Source organism: Molothrus ater, chromosome 1 (genome assembly GCF_012460135.2).
Source record: "Molothrus ater isolate BHLD 08-10-18 breed brown headed cowbird chromosome 1, BPBGC_Mater_1.1, whole genome shotgun sequence".
NCBI lineage: Eukaryota > Metazoa > Chordata > Aves > Passeriformes > Icteridae > Molothrus > Molothrus ater.
Window position 1 is genome coordinate 120,192,711 of NC_050478.2, and position 22,059 is coordinate 120,214,769.

Genomic DNA, 22,059 nt, shown 5'->3' on the forward strand with positions numbered 1-22,059 from the left:
AACAAACAGGACTTAAGTGGGACAAGACATGCTTTCCTCAAGCTTTAATCAGCAAGTGCCTGGCTAGATATCCAGTCATACAGGCCCTCAGTTTCAGCTTTGCTCTGTGTTTGTCCTGATGGTACACTCTAAATAGAAAACAAGGCAACCTGTTGCCTCACCTGAGGTTTCCACACCTTCCTTTTATCAGGAGTCTCCTTTTCTGCCACATGAAGTTTTGTATGGCACTTCAGCCAAAGTGGGATGGTCAGCCCTCAGTCTGCTGCTTGCCATGGATAGCTGGTCTGTTTGCCATGTTTCTTTTCAGACATCCATATTTTCCAACACTAGGCTCCAAACTAATCACATTATTTAGGAAGGAAGCCCTATACAATCTGAGTCAGAGGGAGTTTCTAGCATCTCATCACAGAAGCCACCATCACGTGCATATGTATCCCAAAACCTTCCCAACCAAATCAAATACAGCGTTTCAGGTGGCAAGACTGTGGAGACTTCAGCAGTAAGCATATTATGACCTGCAATAACAAGATACAAACAGCTCCCTATTTGGGAACCCTTCCTGAATTTAACCATGCTTGGAGAGAGAACCAAGAACAATATTTTAAAACAAATATAAATAAGCAAATCAGCAAGGAACAGAATGGAAAACTTCAAAAAGATGATACCCACCACCAACCGTCTAGGCCTTAAATGTAATAAATGATGTTGCTTCCCAGGACAGGATCTTGAAATTAGCTGGCAGGAAGGCTGGAAACATAGTTTGTGCTTCCTTCTGTCCCCAGCTGTTTAGAAAGTTATCCCAGCAACTGGTATTAGCCCTTCTAACCTGTTAAGACAGAGGTAGCCCCCTTTCCTCTTTTCATTTGTAACTTTTAATGCATTCTCAACAGATGAACACATTTTTGTGAGAAAGCTAATCCTCCTTTTTATACATACATGGCCAATCTTACATTGTTACCTTTTATGAATAAACATTCCATTTGACATAACAAGGAGCCTTGAGACTTTTTCAAGATGTCACAGCCAAGTATCCTTTATTATACATACATCTTAGTAACAGTGCAATTTCTGCTATTAATATTCCAAAGACACCATATACAATCATTAATGACTTGTCTGGTTAAACAGCCTTTTTCCTTGTTTTGTTTTTGAAGATGTCAGGCATTTGCTGCAGCACAGCACAGAACATGGAGTTTTCTGTTTGTGTCCTCTTGCTTTCTTCACTGCCTGCAAGTCCCAACAATTCTTCAAGTGCATTCTAAAGCCATTTCCATGTATTTCAAAATTTATAGTAAAACAGAAGAAAATCATTAAGAGACATTAGATTTGTTCTTTAGCTCAGAAAGGTAGTGAGATACTCCCTCTTCATACCAGTTTCCTGCTGTCTTAGGTTCTCAGACCTCATGACAGGAAACTGTCATTTCACTTGAACCACAATAACGTCATCCAGAGCATGTGAATTATCATTTTATCTTTGTCAAAAAAGCAGTGATAATTATGTTTTTATGCCTAACAATGGAAAAGGTAACTATAAATTCATGGAATAGCTACAGGAAAACTAATTATTAATGGAAAGAAGTCCATTTGAAAATTGAGTAATTTTTTCAAAAGGAATTGAAGAAAAAAAAATTGTGGGAGGAACAGATAAAAAGTGTCTGGAAAAATATAAGTAAATAGAAAATACAATAGGAAGGAAACCTAGCAGACCTCAGGAAGACCTCAAAATGACACTGCAGAAAAAGTTAAAAGTGAGCATGTGTCATGATCTGGCCAAATTTCAGATCAATAACGTTTGCAAGAAGCATCATTTTTACAGAAAGTAATTATTTCTCTTCTTCAGGGGTCTGCCTACTACCTCAGAATATGATTTCAATTTTGGGTTGCTATTCCTGTGAGTATTTTTGCTTTGGATTTGTCTCAGCTGATCAGAACAAATGCCATCAGCTTCATAAAATAATGTAAATTCTTAAGACATGCCTTCAGTACCCAAACACCTATGCATGTTTCACAAATGAGGGTACAGGATTGAATGGTCAAAGGTTTTCAAGGACATATTTGTCCTTGTTATTTTCAAACATCTCAGATCTGCTTTTGTTTTTTAAGGCTGAGTAATCCTATAAGAAATGTATATATCATCAAATGTCACACACTTTGAATAGACAAAGTAATGCAAATATTTATGTACTATTCTGCAAGTGGAAGGTTCACAGAGAACTGAACTTGCAGTTTAAATTAATCTCCAAACATATATTAATACACTGTACAGTATTTTTCAACCAAATACAACCTTTTAGTTAAAATATTTCTACTTTAAGTAGATTAACAGCAAAATTTCATATGGCATGTAATACATATCTCAATTTATACAGCTTTTTAATCACATTCTTGCAGAATCTTACAAAGAATTTAAGAGTCTGCTCCAACTCTGTGCATTCTTGACACTCGTTAGTTAAAATTAATGAATCCTTTGAATGAATTCCATAGAAATGGTGTTTCCACCAAAAAAACCCAAAAGTCTATAATTACTTTCAGTGTTTGTTAAAACTTCTGCACTGAGCAACCAGCAAAGACAAGCACAGTCAGCTGAATTAGAAAAGGAACATAAATCCTGGTATTACAGCTGTTAGCAAAAATAACTTGTTTTTAGAATGTACAGGTAACTTATTAGAAAATCACTTTTTGAGAAGCACAAGCAGGTGAAACCAGGTTTAGAATAACATATTTTCTGTTTTTTTACTAGAGATTTCTTTTATAGATGTGATCTGTTTGGTTTATAATATTGCTTTAAGATACTATAATATTAAGTTTATAAGACCTTGCTATTTGTCTTTTGCCACCAATGATAAAACTCAGCACTTCATAACAAAGGTAGGATTCAATTCTTCACATTCATTCAATTTTACTAACTCAGTACCCCCCAGGGTATTTTAAAATTCTAATGAAGTAGAATGTGAAAAACATCAGTTAATTTACTGCAACATTGCTTTAAAATTGTTACCACTTTTTAAAAAAACAAATAAAATTAGTTTTTATTTTACATACAGTTGCAGCTCACTGTTATGATTTTTCATACAGCAACCATGCAGATTAAATATATTCCTGGGCAATCTTGCCTAACTTATAAATTGTTTTTCCATCTGAAGCTGGGAGTTTCATCACGTACTGTTAAGAAAAAGAAACCAAATTAGTTAGAAACCAATACTTAGATTTTATTTATAAACATCAAATTATCTGTGTAGATATACATGATGCAGAATATCATGTGTAGACATACATAAATATGTATGTCTACACATGATATTTATTATTAAAACTAATGAAATACTTTCCTTCATGCCAGTGTTCAGTTTTAATTGAAGGTGATAAACATTAAATATGTCACAACCTAGCAGCATAAAGAGTGATTAATAAAAAGCTCTTAATAATCCTCTAGTTATTTAAAGTTTGGTATATTAAAATTTCTAGGTATTAAAAAATCTGAGCTAGTAGAGTGCTTGTTGAATTTTCTGAAATTTATAACCTTTAGACAGAAAAAATCTGTGCTCTTAAATTAAGGAAAGATAAATTATTTTTATCTCTTCATCAGCTATGATGTGAAACAATGATCAAATTATTTATATCCAACCATGGGATAAAGCTTACACGTGTGCATTGTGCCACACTCCTGCTTACAGGACATTATTTTTGTTTTAAGTAAGAAGAGCAACATTTTTGTTTGAATTAAGAGGCAGTGTTGCTCCCAATTGCAGTTATAAAAGTTATGTACCCACAAAATCCACAATCCCTAGTACTGAGTGGGTAATTAATGACTGCAGCAGGCAGCATATGGCCATCATTTACAGTGAGTAACTCACTTGTAAGGTTGTAATATGCCTGTCACATTCATTATTGATACTGACAAGATGTTCCTTTGGAAAAACGTTTGGAGAAAATTAAGCAAGACAGTGTTATGTCTACAGCTCAAGTCCTCCATAATGAGAACAAAACTTGAGATGCTGCAAGGTCTTGGAATATGTGGAAAGGGCATCAAAGGATATTAAAATCAAATGAGCAATACTGTGAGTACACAAGCATTTGTATGCTACATGCTCAGACTCAACAGAATCAGTCTTCCTTAACAGATGCCCTTAATTTGAACTGAAAAATGGGTAAAGGTCACGTGATGTTAAGCATTTACCATAGGTCTGGGCCTAAGCTTGTATTTAAAAATTCAGCAACCCCAAGTGTTCTGATGAGATTGATTCTCACTTTCTCTGTGCCCCAAAATTCAAGTTTAAAAAACAAAACAAATGTCAAAGAGCACATCTCGTGCTTCTAGGAAAGCAAGACACATCTGAATCAAGGGCCTCCATCTGGAGTAGGAGAGTCCCAATAATTATTCTGATGAGCATCTCCTCTAGTTATTTAAGCTTTCTAATAATTTCAAGTGGTTGATACTTTGTGAACAGATGGATGACTGTATCTACTATCTTTTCAAAACTGAAATGTGATTTCTGAGAAAAACTGAGTTATTTTTGTTTGGTAAATATGAAGAGAGTGGTTTTGAGAAAACAAACCCTTAAGTCAGTAGCTCACTGAACGAAATTATTTCCTGGGCATTCAAAATGAAGACATTGTTATAGGGAAGACTACCTTTAAAGAAAAAGTTAATTTATCCACTATTTGATCTCAACAGAAAATGCTGTTGCTTGAACTACTTTGAGAGTGAAAAAAAGGGATAAACAGCCAACAGCATCCCATGCCCTTGATGAATCTGGTGGTACAAAACTGGAGAAATGTACAGATCAATGATGTATGTTAATAACAAAGAATTGAGACAATATTTAAAAGCTGGTGCAGTAAGTACCATGCTGGTAAAGTTTCTATGGCATTCTGCACAAAATAAGCCCAAAGAGAACATTTTCTGAACTTCTGTGATGACTGTATTCACTTAACTCTAGTCTATTTTCCTTGAATAGAAAACAGGTTGTTATTATTATTACAAAAATTCAGTCTCAATTATTCAGTTAGTACCTAGTAGACATTCTATCAGTAAGACAAACAGAGGCTCTAAGCTGAAAAAAATACACTAATTTCATGTTGTTATTCAGGTTGGTAAATGGTGAAAATCTGCAACAGCTGTAAATTCATGTAATTATTTACTTATAAATAGACAGTCCTGAGTGCAGTTATGTATTGTACATAAGAAAGAAGAAATATTATGTATTGTATTGTGCAGTTATGTATTGTACATACAGGAAGAAATATTTTCCTAAGCTTTGGCTGAGTAATGTTTCCACATGCACATGCCATTACAGAAACAATATGCTCACTAAGAGTAAAGGCACAACGTAAAAACACTAAATACAGCAGCTCTACTTAGGTACTGCACTAATCAGAAATTATAAAAATTTACACTGCATGATTTTAACCATCTCTGTAACACATATGCACAAAAATACACAAAATATTTAGTATGGGGAAAACCATAAACCCATAAAATGCTATGTACATGCATATTTAGGTATGAATTTCAGAAAATACAGGAAGGTATAAATGCTAGCATTAGGAATGCATTCTATGGTATGTCTAATTTAAAGGTATATGCATTGCAGTAATCTGAGCTCTAAGCAGTCAAATACTTAGTTAAATATTTTCTAAAAGTTTGTTAACACTGTACAACCATTCTGTGCATCACTCTACTTCAATTTGTCTAATGGACAGCTGCTGCAAAAAATTGAATTTTTTTCCCCTAAAAAATAACACACTAAAATAACATGAGAAATAATGCATAGAACATCAAAATAAAAATGACCCTCCTTCCACCCTTCATCCACAACTTACACACTTTCCCCTCTTTTTCCAGCTTCTTCAAGTGGACTAGGAGGTTATGTTCTGCTGCTGGAAGTAAATTTTCAGGGATTTCCTAATGGGAACAAAAAATATGCATTTTATATTTATTTAAATACTCATCAACTATTTTTTTGATATATGGAACTAATGGTTTATTACCACAGATTTTCCTCTTCTGAATCAGTATGGGAACATTCAGTTAGTTATGTAACAACAGGAAACTAAGATGAGTAAATCAATTTTACACCACTTAAATGGGCAATCTAACAACACATTTTTGTTTACTTTGCTCGGTTTTTGCATTATACATTTGTGTGATGAAAACTTTGGCTAGGACACCTCTTCTGAGCTTGGTTTGCCCTGGGTTGTTGGTGTAGGTGAGTATTTTTAAAGACCAATTTATAATGCATTTCTCCTCAGATAACTATCCCTTCTATTCCATGACAACATTTGCAGAGCTTTAAATATCCTGTAGCAATTAGTATCTGTGAGTAAATAATAAAAAAATGTAACAGCTTCAGGAGGACAAAATATCTCTTACAATTCTTCAATGCTCATTATGTAAAAAGCAGTAACACCTGTTGCCCAGAAAAGCTGTGGATGCCCCATCCCTCTGTGGATGCCCCATCCCTAGAAGGGTTCAAGGACAAGGTGGATGGGGCTTTAGGCAACCTGGTCTTGTGGAAGGTGTCTCTGGCCATGGCAGGGGGGATGGACCTTTAAAGTCCCTTCAATCCCAAACCTTTCTATGACTGCATGACAACTGCTCAAAATCCTCCTCTCCAGCTCCACCATCATAAAGTAAAGCTCTTTTTTTCCTTTTTGAAAATTAAAAAGTTCTTCAAATAATAGGTATGGGCAGGAAAAGTCACTAGAAAACTAATTAAAAAAATTGTAAACCTTGAGAATACTTTGAAAGCATATACATTTTTTTGTACTATAAAGCTGTAATAGTACTGAAAAAAGATCTTACATAGGCAGAACAAGTGGTTTGTGATTTACACAAACAGAAATATGGCTCTGTATTTAAAACCTAGTTCATCAGGCAGGAGAACTGCAGAAGCTGAATGGCCATAGGTAATGGTACATCAGCACTGCAAAATGTTCACAGTGATGTAGGCATTCTTTTGGAAACTGGGTATCAGCAGAATCATAAAAATGAGCTGTGAAGCTGTTACAGACCTGTTGCCAAGCCACAGCAATTGGCAACTTTGACATCTTCCTCCAAAGCAGAAATACTGTATCTCTTATTTCTGCTGGTTAGGAGGGTAACCTCACACCAAGGGAAAAATTGCAGAGGTTACATGAAGGATGATGAAGTAGCAACAAAGTACTGTTACACCAGTCTAAAGACACATACAAGATATCCAACATCTGAGCTGCAATAACCTTCTCTGTGCTGTGGAACTGCAGTTCACCTGTAATCGCCTGCAGACTGATAAATCAAGAACACCAAGTTTTCAACCATTCTTCAGGAGACCCCAAACACACTTTGGGAAATCCACAACTAACGGTCACTTTTCACTTTGAACCAAGCACTACAATTTAATTTTTACTTAGTCTTATGAAACTGTGCCTAAGACCTGGATAGTTAAACAAGTTTCTAAGAATCATGTGGGCCTCACTCCAATTAAGTGCTTAAACAAGTGCTTAAAGGCACAGTCATAATTGAACCCTGAACAGGCAGAAATATTTTTTATCCCTTTCAAAGAGCCACCATGATTTTCACTCAAAGACCATTACTGTTACATCCAAGTTTTATGAACCTAACCTCAATTTTCTTTAGTTTGATCTAAAAACTTTTGATCAACAATTACCTTGTATACCATCTTTACAAGCTCTGAGGATGTATATGATTTCCCAGTATTCTTCTGGAAAACATTCAGAATTTGCTGTTCACGTGCAAGGCGGTGAGAAATGTAGTTTTGGATTCTAGTATTTGCATCACGTACTACTGGGCCATGACCTAAAAATCAAAACATATGTACCAGAGCACTATTACTTACATTTGTAATTAAGTATGCTATTGAATAATTGAAACATTCTTATGTAAACTCTAGTAGATTTAAAAGCCATGAGAAAAAGATCTGAATGTCTGCATTGCAGTCTGCATCTGCAAAGAATTAAGATGGCAAGGAAAAATTAGGATATTAGAGTCTGAACGGGGAAAAGGGAATACTTCAGATGGAATAAAGAAAGCAAGGGAAGACTACTTTAGGCCATTAGAAAAAAGGAGAGGAGTTCACTGCTGAACAGATTTAAAAGATGAGATTTAGATACTGTATTATCTCTGTTTGTCTGTCTTCCTCTCCCCAAAGGATATTGACACTAATGATTTACACTGATACTGGCCTTTGAACAATAATGGCTGATGCAAAGGACTCAGGTACTACTGTACCTCAGGTCCTGTTGGGGCAAACACCAAGGTAACATCTTTAATTGTGACAGGTACTTTTCCCAAACAAATCTTCAAAACTGATTCACACACTGTATTTTATGTCTTTAAAAACACTGTCGTGAGTTTGATTAGAAAATGAATAGAAAACAAATAAGTGAGGCAGTTGAAATGTGTCAGGGCAAGAAAAATGGAAAGCACAGGGTAAGTTATAGGTGGATCATTTTATGTTTGGCTGGTTAATAAGCAAAACATATTTTTCTTGGACTGACTGTGGCAGATCAGAAATGTTCAACTGACTTAAAGGTCTTTGAATCACATTATGAAAAGGCTTAATTGGTAAATAACTAACATTTATGAAAAATCAAATGCTGTCTCACAGTACATTAAAATGACAGAGAAAATATTGTTCAGCCATGAGAGCTACATGCATAGGAATTAAAAGTTATTGTGTTACTTATAGAGGAATTGACTTGCACAAACATTCATCACATGCTTTTTATAGCAAGGTTTCCTATTTCTTTGCTTGTACAACTCACCTGAAGTAGCAGCAGCAACTTTCAGCTCTGCCCTCTGAGTGCAAACTCAAAGTATTTTATAAAATGAGCAGAAAAGAAACTACTGTGAAAAACCATTATTTTAGAAGTTACTTGGTATCATCAAAATCAGTTTCTTTTGAGGTTCTCTAACTATTAAAAAAAATCACTGTATTCTTTACTTGTAGTTTTGTGTTTACTGATTAAATGGGCTTTTAATTTTTAAGCTTTTAAAATCAAAGCTTTATTTTGCCTGATGACAGGCAACTTATAGAAAAAGAGCAACTGATTTTTCATGTTTTGAACTAAAGTGTCAAAGGAATCTATCCTTCTGTCAGTCAAAATATTTATACATTTCAACTTACTTCAGCATGTTTGAAATTATTAAGTATACATTGAAACTTATCTTGTTTAAGTATTATAAATACAAGATATGTAATGTGTAAACATAAAGCTATACTGGCATATGCGTTTATATTTAATGATTTCAAACATATTTAATATGAAGCTATTTTTCCTTACAAAATAAATTACAAGTATAACAGTATCTCTACTGTTACATTTATACATCCAAAACTTAAATTTTTTTTTAGAAAAAAACATAGTAAGATATACAAAGCAGAGACTGTAATGTTAACTGTCCATTCTCCTGCATTCTCTAATGACAGAAGTCTCACTGGAGTAATTAAAATTGAGGGTTGCACATGGAATCACAAGGCATTCTTAAAACCTGGTCCTACTCTTCCAAGTGATTTAATTGACTTAGACTACAAGACCAATGCCAGAACCTGAAATGGAACCCACATTTTGCAAAGTTAAAGGGACTTCATCTCCATTACATCATCTGATCTGTAGCTGTTGTGTATGCATATCTGTACATGCAAATGATCTCAGAAAGCTTGGAACTAAAACCAGATATGGGACTTTCCCATCCATCATTTTTCAGGGACAGCAGTACAGTTAGTTATTTATTTATTTATTAACAAATAAATGGATTAATAGCTGAATAAAAGTAAAATGTTTCTGAGCATATGAAAAGCACTCTCAAAATATGACTGTCTTTCCATGAATTCAGCTTTAATTTCAGACAGATTCATATTATTTCCTCATAACATTGTGAAGTGTGAGATTCTCGTACTTTAAATTACAGCACAAAGGACAGAAATGAAGAAAACAATTGGCTCATTACATCTTCCAAAAATTCCTAATTCTGGCACCATTTTTTTTCTGTATTACCAAGGAAAATTGTTTATTATTACAGGATGGGGAGTCCTCTGCTGACTAAAATGCCCTTTTCTTGTTCCACGGATTCTCATCAAATATTATCTGTAATTAGATATCATGTGTGTTGTGTCTAAGTCATTCCCACATTAAATTAAAAAAGAAACATAGAAGGGGAAGGATTGACAAAATTCACCTACTCTCAGGTAGCCAGCAGTCAGTTTGTTACAAAAATTCGTGCAGTTCTGAGGCTACCACGTGAGTGCTGAAGCATTGGTGGAGGAAACAGTCCAAGAATTATGAAGACCTAATACTGCAGCACAGAGTGATAGACTTATATAGAATATATTGATAAAGGAAACTACTTCTGCTGCAGTTATACCCAACAGTATCACCAATTGTTTGATTGTGCAATAGCACTTTTTGCACAACTGCACGTACATTTTGTGGTGCATGGATGAAAAAAGAAAGTTAGTTCCAAACCATCCCAATATTTAGCTATCATCACTGAAAATGCACGATGTCAGACTGGCTTCCTAACTGCAAGTCCAGTAAGAACACAGATAAAACAGTAGCAAAAACAAATAAAGAGCACCGATGTTCAGCCATGGTGAATGTGTAATCTAGATAGGAAACCATTATGAACAGAGTGAAATACAACAGATAAAATTGATAAACCAAACAGAATTTGACATATATGGGGTTTTGGAGGGCAGAAATTCAGTTAGAGGAACAGACTGCATTTTGCAGGTATTAAGAAAGAAAAAAAGTAAAACATTTGGTTGAGATTCTGGAGGCTAAAAAATTGTTAGTTAAATCAGTTAAGTTGGTTAGTTAAGTTAATAAATATGACCAAGACACTATTCTGTCTACATCAACCTCCACATCTATGGAATATGTAAGAATGCTTTCCTTAAAGAGCATTTTTTTCTGAGATCTTAAAGGACACATACTTCAAAAGAAGGCTATTTTAAGAGTGAACACAAGAGAGTAGGCTAAACGTAGATGGGTAATGGAAAAAGGCACAACTGAGAACATAGATACAGTGGCTTGGAATGACAAGTTGAAGATGAAACAGAAAAAGTCAGAAAAAAATGCTGAGATGTAGCTCTGAAAAAGCAAATGAGGAGCTTAAAGTGTAGTTACATAATGAATTCTTAAAATGTAGTCTTGTCAAACAGACATGTGGTATATATGAAAAGTAAATGCATTCCCAATGTCTGAGGGAGAGAGAGGAAAAGAATTAAAGGAAATCCATAGACTGAATGAACAGGCAACTTATTTCTAGAACATTTTTGGCCTCCTGGTTCTTGTTCAAATTGAACCTAAATCATTTACTAAGATTACCATTTTACAGTTCTGCAGCTTTCCAATGAATTTGTGATTAATCTGTACTGCAAGGAACACACAACTCTCAAAAAACATTAGTAGGTTACTCACATCGACAGTGTATGTGGGGAATAAAACAACTATTATTTTTTCCTCCAGGATAACGTTCAAGCACAGGGATAGAGCAATATAAGAAAATTAAATCTGCTGTACAATTCCAACAGAGAAAAATTACGGCTCCTGGAGTCTTTGGGCACAGAAAGACAAGACCCACCCTGAAATAGAGAAATTTAAGAAATTTCCTATCACTGAAAATTTTCAAGTTTTGCAAACCACCATGACAAAGTCAGCTTAGCTTACTGCTTCTTAAATTGAATTGTTACATCAGGAGTGATGTTTGATTGTAATAACAGTTCTCAAATCTTAGAGGAGATATTTAAAAATTACACAGTAAAAGAGAGCAGTTAAAACCAAAACCACTCACCTGGATAAATCAAATCTGGTTTCATTTCTAACAACTTTTTCAAAGTTTTCATGTAATCAGACAGATCTTCTATTACTGTTGTTCCTTCCCCTAAAATACAGTCACCCGAAAATACAGCATTTTCTTCTTCTAGATGTAAAACCATATGATCATCAGTGTGTCCTGGTGTATATAAAACTCTGTTCAAAGAACCAAAAAAGCATATGTTTTTCATACAGCATATATATTTCATTTTTGAAGCCAGAACAAATTATGGTAAAATAATACACTAAAGCAGCCCATAACAAGAACAAGAAAAAACTGACCAAAAAAAGGCTGAAAAGTTGATGTAAACAAGTATCACTTTGCCTAATGCCAATCAATTTTCTTATACCATCTGAAGAACACCAGTCATCTCTAGCATGCTTTTACTTACATGACACACCATAATACAAGTGCATTAAAGGAGCTGACTAGACATGCATTATTTCTGTTATAGAGGGCATTATTCTGAAGCTTTAAAAAAATCAAATTGACTTTTTTTTCCAGATTGAAACACTTGAAGTTCTTGACATACACGTTGTACTTTGGAAGGAGGGTAAGGATGATATCTTTCCTTTAGGAATTAACCACAAACTTCTGAACCTGACCCAGATAAAGTTCAGCCTCCAAAAATGTATTTTTCCTTGAAAGCCCCATAGCACAGTGGAGCACAGCTGTCAAATACAGAGAACCATGGTCTCTCAGCTGTTCTATGTGCAGTTCATTAAACACCTGCATGGTAAGGATTAAGGACCCACAGCCTGGACAAGCAGTGTATAGCATGCAGCAAAGGGACAGTGGGTATGTATATAGTATATGGTAACCTGAGCTGCCAACGAGCTGCACCGGGGTGGCCTTTCACGATGATTTCTGAAAAGCAGAAGGGCCTTATGCTGAGGCTGATGAAGACTGAAAATAACACAACTCCAATCAGCATCACTGCTGATATTCATTAGAACCTTCTCGTTAATGGCAGATGCATCAAAGCAGTGATCAGGAACTGACAGAGCTGGTGCCAAGTGTGGTGTACAGGGCAAGGCTAAACAGCTCCCAGCCAAGCTGATGCAGGGCTGGGAGACCACAAGTGCAGCATCATCTGCTGCAATGACTTCCAGCTCCTACTGAATACTGAGCTCAGGAGAAAGCAGGTGAGCCATCGCCCTGTGGAGGCAACACCAAAATCAAGTTGATGGGCTCACCTTTGGGACATGGTATCCTTCAGTTCTTGATGAAATTTCACCAGGAAGCCAAACCACTAACATAAAAAAATAGCAGAAAGAGAACACCAGACAGTGTGTGGAGAGGTGCTGCCAGCATGTCTTGCCCCCTTGCTGTGACACACCTTGAAAACCTGACAGTTGTTAACTAAAATTTAACATGCAGATACTGCAGTTTTGGAACCAGTGGTGGGTCTAGGAGTATCCTTGAAGTGGTTACTGATTAGTCCAGGTGAGAATACCTGCTTTAATCAACCATAAAGTTTGGCTGCATTAGCCCTGTTACAACCCACCCATAGAGGCTGTGATGTTATAAATTCTCTTCAGGATCAACAAGAACACCAGCCTATGTGTGTGGGAACTCCCATGCTTTCTGGTATACACTAGCCCACTATTTGGTCTCAGAAGTGTTGGCTAAGAAGCCCTTCACTTCGAGGACACACTTCAACAAGCTCCCAAATGTCGCAACCTGTGAGACTTCTCACAGGTGCTGGCTACAAGCCCTGTATTTTACAACACCCCTCAACAAGTTCCCAACTCCCACACCAGCACAGCCAGGCTGTTTGAGCCCTCCAGGCTCCAAGCTGGGGTGAGGGACTCGTGGAGGCACTGTGAATCTGAAGGCAGAAAAGGCAGCTGGCTCAGGACCATGCTGTTCCCCCTCCAGGGGACTCTCCCTGCCAATCACAACTTCCCTGTCACATGTCAGAATGTCTGAGACAAAACATGCCTATGCCTGGTCCTCCACAATCCCAAACTTCAAAATGTGCTAATCCTTGACTCACTTGGATTGAAATTAAAAAAAATTATTTTCCATCTCCAAATTTTTGTCCAAACATGGGCCACTTAGGGCAGTGAAAGGTCTTCAGTATGCAATGTAAAATGTTTTCACTTCTATTTTTACACTTATAAAATAAAATGCTTTTGCACAAAACATACTCCTTTTCTTTTTAAATGTTTTTTCCTTGCAATCAACCAAGTGACATAGTCTACAAGTGGGATATAGTTCCCATCTAAAATGAGGAAAACAAGGAAACTTTGTTCTTATAAGAATAATGCCTTGTTAGTGAAAGGAGTCTGAAAACAGAATGGTCAGACCTTTTTATTGTGTGTGTGCTTCCATGAGGCACAGTAGCTTTCTGTTTCCCACTCATTCAGACTAACATTACAGACAGTACACGCCATGCAAAGAAGTCCTCCAAAACCGGCACCCTACAAGAACCTCACAGGTTTAAGGTCTAAAATGTAACATTTTAAGTATTAAATGTTTTAGAGTCTCCTAGAGATGTATTTTTAAAGTAAAAAGAAAGGCATGCTAAATAATCCAGCCAGACTACTACAGACTTCCACAATTTTAAAAGCAGGTAATTATGTAAGAGTGATGAGAAAATATGTAAAATCCTATTCGATTTTCCTGCAGAAAGTGTTTTGCTAGGGAAATATTTTTAATTTCTCTGCTGAGTCTAAAGGCAAAATTCAAAGGCTAATTTCTGATAATTCTCATTCATAAAAACAATGTCTTTGTATTAACATATCCTGCTGGATCATGATAGGAAGTCTACATGCATAAGTCCTGAAAAGATTAGATGCATAGATTGGCAATCATTAGAAATTAGGATACATGTACATGTCAGAATTCTGAAGAAAAAAGAACTTGAAGAAATTCATGGTTACCTGAGTGTGGCTCCCTCTGTCTCTACCACATCTCCATCTTTAAGATAAGAATATTTATGTCCTCCTTCTATTGTTTCTTCAAGGTGAGGGACACGAGGGAGCTTACATATGCGGTATTCTGAGTCTAATATTTAAGGAAAGCAAGAAAAATGATGTTGAGTTTGTCACTAACAAAGGTAATTCCACAGACAGGTTACTTTTTGAATAAGTACTATTAATTATCATAGAGTTTGATTACAAAACTAAAAAAAAAACAAATCCCATAAAGTAACTTTATATTTGTAGAGCAGCCTTATTCCAGAGCCAAAACCACTAAACAGTGAAAGCCACTGATCCTGAATACAGCACTCTGTACCAGTTACAGATTTGAAGTTGGATAAAAATCACAAATGAAATTAATAAAGATCAGTAATTATTATATTTCACAAATATTCCTTCTTGACCCATGAGCCAATTCTCCTAAGTTTTTACAATGCCACTAAGATTTTGGCCCTTAAATTTTGCTTTAGGAATCACAGAAGCATCACTCAACATTTGTCTAAAATTGGATGAAGACTTTTTGACCTGCAACTTCTCTCAGCTTTTATAATTCCAAATAGTGCATAAAATGGAAACACCTTGGCTGGAACAGCTACAGACAGCAACACAGAAAGGCATTCATATCCTTTGCTAGTCTTTACAACCACACTGATAGGCTGGCAAGTCCAAAAATCCTCACCAAGACACCAATTGTTTTCAGTAGTGCCCAGGCTTCACTGCAGATAAGCACCTGGCAATTTTACAAAATTAAGCCTGTGACAAAGCTCGTGACAAAGTCCAACAATGTTAAGAATTACCACATTATCCCTACTGCTTGTTCTCTTCTCAGATAACAACACAGAAATGTCTCTTACTGTTTATCAACATGGAATACAAATTTTTAGGTCAGACTTTACTTGCACACTGCCCGGCTGCTTTCCCCTCATGCTCTGAGGCCTATGAATTTGTCAGCAACTACTAACAGGCTCCTCTAAGGAATCCCAAAGTTATGTATGCTTCTTTTAACAATTCAAGCTATTTGTTTTTACAAAAGTGAAAATAACAATAAATTTATCATTGCTGTCCAAGTAAAACAGAAGCAGTATCAAGTTTTTCTCACATCTCTTAGTACCATGCTGATAGTAATCTAGGTTTTCATTATTTGCACATAAGAAAAATTCACTATGAATGTATGCTCAAGTATTGAAGGAAACCTGTAGTACTACAACTATTACATTCAGATTATTCATTGCTCTCAATCTACACACTGCAGCAGAATCATGAAATTGCATATAGTTTATACAGCAATTCCAGAATAATAATCTAGTTGATTTGCACAAAAGCATTCGGTTAATGTTTTCGGCCATGTATTAAACATTTTCAGCAATATCTGAAACCTCTGGCCTACCACTTGGAATGTTTTTGCAGATATCAGGTATTCCACCAGTATGATCACGATGCCAGTGTGTCACTAAAATTTCTTGAATGGTGATGTTGAACTCTGACAGTGCTTGCTTTAAACAGCTGATATATTCAGGAATAGCTGGCTCTCCAGTGTCAATAAGGACTCTTCTACACATGGATCACAAAAAAGGGAGGGAGAGACACACCAGAGAATAAAGAGTATTCATGTAACAGCCAAGTAACATTAATAAAATAAGCCAACAGATAGAAATTTAGCAATAATGGATGTCTCCATATCCAGACAACACCTTTTGCCTCCTGGCATTCCACCCTCGCAGCATAACAACTTAAAAAGTAGAATAAGTAATAAATGTAGGCCACACCTTTCCAACTCCGCGACAAGTGGCAGAAGCCACCGTTTAGTACCTGAGGTACACACCCGCTTCCCTCACCGAATGCCCGGCCTCGGCCCAAGGGCCGCCCGGACCAGACTCCATATCCCACCCGCCCAAGCCGCCTCCCAGCGCTAGCTCCTCCACTGTAACGCTGTACGGTTTCTTTCCTCTTTTTAGCGCTGACTAAGGGATTTGGGAACACGCCGCTAGCGGCCTCTCGAGCTGGAGGCAGCACAGGGCCCCGGGGCAGCGCAGGTACCTAGCCGGCTCGGTACCTGTGCCCGGAGCCCACGAGGTAGGTGTTGGTGCCCTGCAGGGTCATGGGCCCCGGGTTGCAGCCCAGCACCCGCACCACCCGCGACGAGAGCCGCTCGATGCGCGGCAGCAGCGACACCATCTCTGCAGGGAACAGCTCCGAACCCCCGGCTCCGCTTCCCTCACGACGCCGCAGGACGGAAGCCTGTACGGCAGGGCGGAAGCCTCTGAGGCCGTGCTCCGCCTCCCGGGGCCCGGCCGCGGCGCCTCCCGCCCGCCTGTGGGCGGCTCCTTCCGTTCCCCGGCGGGGCGGGACGGGTGTGCGCTGGAGCCCGGCTGCTAACGGTAGACGCTGTGGTGATGCCGTCGGATAAAGTTCTCCCGTGTGGAGGAGGCCATTTCTCGGTGGAATTCAGTTCTCGGTGCCGGCTCGGTACCTCTCTGCTCCCCAGTGAGAGGCCTGTCCATGCCCTGCCGGGTTTTTCCGGAGAAATTTGTCGTAAGAGACAGATGCACCTTCTCTGTATCTGTAGGAACTGCGTATGCTCCCGCACGGCACATAGGAGTTATCTAGGATTCAGCATTTTTAATAAAATTGGAGAGCTGCTGGAGAGTGTCCAGTAAAGGACCTCTAAGTGACTGGAGCATCTTTTTTGTGAGGAAAAGCTGAAAGAGCTGGGGCTGTCCAGCCTGGAGAAGAACAGGCTCAGGAAAATCTCATTTAAAAAAAAAAAAAAAAAAAAAACAAACCAAAAAACCAAAAACCACCAAAATAAAACCCCAAAAACAAACAAACAAAAAAAAAACCCCAAACAAACCCCCCCCAAAACAAAACAATAACAACAAAAAAACAAAAATCCCCCCAAAAAACCCCCATCTCTCAAACATAAAAACCATCTCTAAAAGCTAAAAACCCAATCTCTAAATTCCTGAAGAGAGGGTGTGTAGTAGGTAGAACCAGGCTCTGTCACAGGGCAATTGCCTCAGGTCCTGTCATGGTGCCCAGTGCCAGCACCAGAGGCATTGGGCACAAACGGGAACACAGGATGCTCACTCAGTGATGGGCACAAACGGGAACACAGGATGTTCACTCTGAGTGATGGGCACAAATGGGAACACAGGATGTTCACTCTGAGTGATGGGCACAAATGGGAACACAGGATGTTCACTTTTCACTGTATGGGTGACCAAGAGCTGGCACAGGGGCCCTAGGGAGGTTGTGGAGTTTGCATCCTTGGTGATGCTCAAAACTCATCTGGACATGGTCCTGGACATTTGGCTGTAGGTGGCCCTGCTTGAGCTGGGGGCTTCAAACATGAACTTCAACCTTCAAACATGAGGGAGTAGTGGTCCCTCCCCAGCTCAGCCTTTCTGTGATGTTATGAAATTGTGTCACTGTCATCCAAGTAGAAATCCAAGTGTTTGTAAGCAGCATTCATTGTAGATCCTGCAAGGTGCTGAGATTTACCTGCTTGACTTTGCAGGGTCTCCTCTGAAACCCCTGTTTAATTGCCTTTCAAGTGACATTGTTAAAGAAAATAGGGCAGACTTGTTCTCTCCTTAAACCACATATAAATGAAGAATAAACCTGAAATAAAACCAGGTGATATTACTGCAGGTGACATAAGTTTGCTAATATTAGAACTTCAAATATTATCTGATGGTTTTATACTTACATAGAATCTCATATGGTACCTGTTATAAGGTGATCATAGCAATATAAAACCACAGTTAGGAACTGTACCACTGATGCTGATAATCAGTATATTTAGGCCTCCAAGCAATTTCCTTGATTTATCTGAAAAATCTTTACTTATTTGAGATACCATTTACTTATTTGAGATATAAACCCATTACATTTAGTTTTTTATTTTCATGCTTATTAAAGCATGAACTACAGACAACAGAAGGGATGTTTCAGGTCGAAGGAAAGATGCTTCTATGCATGCACAGATGTTGTTGAAATAATCAAGAAAACTCTACACACAATATTCTAGTCTCTCCCCATATAATTTGCCTGTATGCTCTTTTGTAAGACACTGTGACTAGACCTGAATTTACCTAATCCTGAGGTACCCTCTTATGCTATTTTTGTAGCATATTTGTATGGCTATTAGTACATTCAACCTATTTTCAGTCTTCAGGTAAAGTTTAGTTTGGTCATTAGAAAAAGCTACTACCTAAGCCAATTTGTATATTTAAATGGTTTTCTATTTTTAAGAAAATTTTGAATGTTTAGAGAGGGTTTCCAAAATTATATTATTTTATATGTTATTGATAATTCAGTTAGGTAGCATTATTTTTAACATGACAAGACCTTTTTTGTTTCCCCCCCCTTAAATTAAGAAATGTTTGGGGAGCTGTAGACTTGTTCTCCAGGGAATACTTGTTACTAATCTTGCTGTCCTGTAGTAAAGCATTTTCTGGTGTCATGCAGGAGCTGTGAATTTGTTTTATCTGTAGGTGGCAGCAATGGTACCTTTGGAGAACGAAGTACAGGTTCTTTGATCATCTCCATTTCCTGCACAAGCCCATTGTTTAAAAAATCTGTTGTTTCTCTTATAATACGGAGGTTAATAGGCATGTAGTGAAAGTCCTGCTATTATGCTCTGATGTGGTACAGGAAAGATGAATGTATACCCCCGAAGTTCCTTTGGTTCTCTGTTTTGCATTGTTAAATTTTTGAGGGGAAAAATGTTCTGAAGCAGGTAAGCTACCAGTAAAAAAACCAAAACCAGCTGAGTTTCCTAAATAATAATAAATAAACCTAAAATTAGATTGTTGGTGATATACAATGATTAATTTTGTAACAACTATGAGATACACAAGACACAGACTGTTATTTCTGAAAATCTAGCAAGCTTCAAATTTGTAGCACTCAAGGAGTCTTTGAGTATTGGCACTTGGCTTTTTTTCCATATTTTAAGTGTAAATGTTGAGGATAAATGCCTCTCCACTGTGGCTGTGTAATAGCTTAATAGAATAGCACAAGCATGTAATTCTGCAATAATTAGTCATAATTAAGTGAATAGCAGATAGAAAATGTCTTGAGAGACTTATCTTCATAGCCATTGGTGCATGAATATCTAGAGATGATTTTTTACTTGCAGAATTTTCCTTTCTGTTTCATTATATTTTTATTCTTTTTATCTGGTACAGAGATAAGTAAAAAGACCTTAAACTAAAAAGAAGTGAAGCAGATTTTGCAGAGAGAAAGGCCATGGGCTGCAAGATTCCTGCATGGAGGGGCAACACTGTGTAGAGAATGTAAAATAGTCACATCAGCAGGTTTGTGGGATATGATTTGGGGGTATGATGAAGGGCCTGGGACATTTCCATAATAAGGAAAGGCTGAAAGAGCTGGTACTGTCCAGTCTGGAGAAAAGAAGCCTCATCAATGCCTATAAATACTTTAAGGGTCCTTCCTACTACATTTGGAAGCAAATAAAAGGATATATACCAAATACCATAGGAGATTTGTCACGATTTAGAATTGTGCTTGCTTTGATGCCAAGTCTAACCAGAAAACAAATAAATCATCCAGCCAGTAATTTATCTTGTAGGTTGCTTGATTTACACTCCAGGAATCCAGCACGCAAACTTTGCCCCTCCCTCTGTGCCATAGAGTTTTGTAATTTTTTTATTATAACACAGGTCGTAGCAGTGAGTTTGAGATTTGGCTGACTTAATGGTCTTTCAAGCAGTGCAAGGCCTGTTTAGGACTAGGATATTTCTAAAGTGTAAGAAGGGAGAAGCAGGAAGGCACACAAAAATTACAAAGGTTGATATCATGTTTCTTATGAAGACACTGAGGATTGTACCTCCTGTCCTAAGAGGTAGAAAAGCTACACACTGAAGGTAAGCATCATCCTATGCAGCACAGTCACAGAGGCAGGATCACACCTGTGCCTTGTACTCTGCAGCTGTTTTAAACCTGCATAAAAAAATTTCACGTTGAGTAACAACAGCTCAGCTGGAGCAGACTCTTGCAAACACTTGTAGTTTTACAGAGGAAAATAAATTTAATCACCTGTCCTTATTCACATTCAGTCTCTTCATGCATCATTGCATGGAAGGGATTTTTTTTTAAGTACATTGTACAACAGTTTTTAATTATAGCCAAAAAAATTGTACTTTTTGTATAGATCTTTGGGATATATGCATGTATGTACAAATAAATGAATGAATATATATATATAAGCAAACATATGCATAAGATAATCACAAGATAATCACACACACACACATTTGTGTTTCTAGAAATATCTATTGACTTTTGCTCAACAGGTCCAATGAACTAAAGTCTAAATTTGAAAATGAATACACACATGCAGAAACATACAGGGGCAAAGTGGTACTTTTGTTTTTCACTTTGAGGAAGTAAATTGTTAAATTATTTTATTGAAGAGAAATTTATAATCTGTTAAAGTTAGTATTTATTATTAACAGGGACTTCTATATAAAACTTTTAGAATACAATTTTTATAGCACAATCATTAGAAGGACAGATAGCAAATCATTAACTGTGTCACATGGTTTCCATATGATTTGAGTTTCACTTTGTGTTATATCAGCAAGCCTTTTCATTTCCTTAGATTGCAAGTCTTGTAAAGGTATGGATGGGAAAGCCATGAATATGGAAATCTACAGTTTTTGAAGTGAAAAAGACCTCTATCCATGGCCATTTTTAAGGTAACTGCATTTTAAAATAGAATTTTAAATATGTAGTGAGACCTGAAGCCTTTCTAATCCAATTTTATTGTTTCTGTTTTATCACAAAAAGATTCTGTATCACAAATTGATTCAGTATGTTAGTTTTTAGAGGGGACTTATATTTATGTTGACTGACAGTTAATCTTCCTGACCCTGTCATGTTAGATATCATGTGTTTAATAACACTGGGGACAATTTGATTCTGATTGATACAAGACACTCTCTCCTGTGGCACTTAATTGAACCCCACCTGGTACTGAGACCATGGTGCTCTTTGGAGTACTATCATGCATAAAATGTAGGGCTATTAAAGGCTGGGATCTTCAACAGTGATTTCATGTGCACCTGTGAGCAGGTGTTGGTGCTTGGATTTGGAATTAAGACAATGGACATTTGTGATTTGTGAGTCACATACAGATTTGTGAGTCTTGGGTAGAATTATTTTTTAGGTTGCCATGAGCAAAATATATGCCTTCTGTCTTCTCAGCTGTTCCAAGGCTCTTTAAGGACTGGAATCCTTATTCAAAATAATTGTGAGACAGTGAGCAAGCTGACATGCTTGATA

At 37.1% G+C, this 22,059-nt stretch overlaps 1 protein-coding gene across 2 annotated transcripts; it reads right to left on the minus strand.

Moving 5' to 3' along the window:
* Positions 1 to 1,005: 1,005 nt before the first annotated feature.
* On the minus strand, positions 1,006 to 16,981 carry LACTB2 (lactamase beta 2). Of its 2 annotated transcripts, none has more exons than XM_036406380.2 (7): positions 16,802 to 16,981; positions 16,136 to 16,299; positions 14,710 to 14,833; positions 11,798 to 11,976; positions 7,650 to 7,798; positions 5,828 to 5,905; positions 1,006 to 3,162 (listed from the first exon to the last, which is right to left on the minus strand). In XM_036406380.2, exons 1-7 carry the CDS (start codon positions 16,921 to 16,923, stop codon positions 3,088 to 3,090), a joined length of 891 nt encoding a protein of 296 aa, XP_036262273.1. In that variant the 5' UTR covers positions 16,924 to 16,981; the 3' UTR covers positions 1,006 to 3,087. The 2 variants fall into 2 exon arrangements, with proteins under 2 accessions (XP_036262273.1, XP_036262272.1); XM_036406379.2 differs by having other exon boundaries at positions 5,824 to 5,905; positions 16,802 to 16,980.
* Positions 16,982 to 22,059: the final 5,078 nt, after the last annotated feature.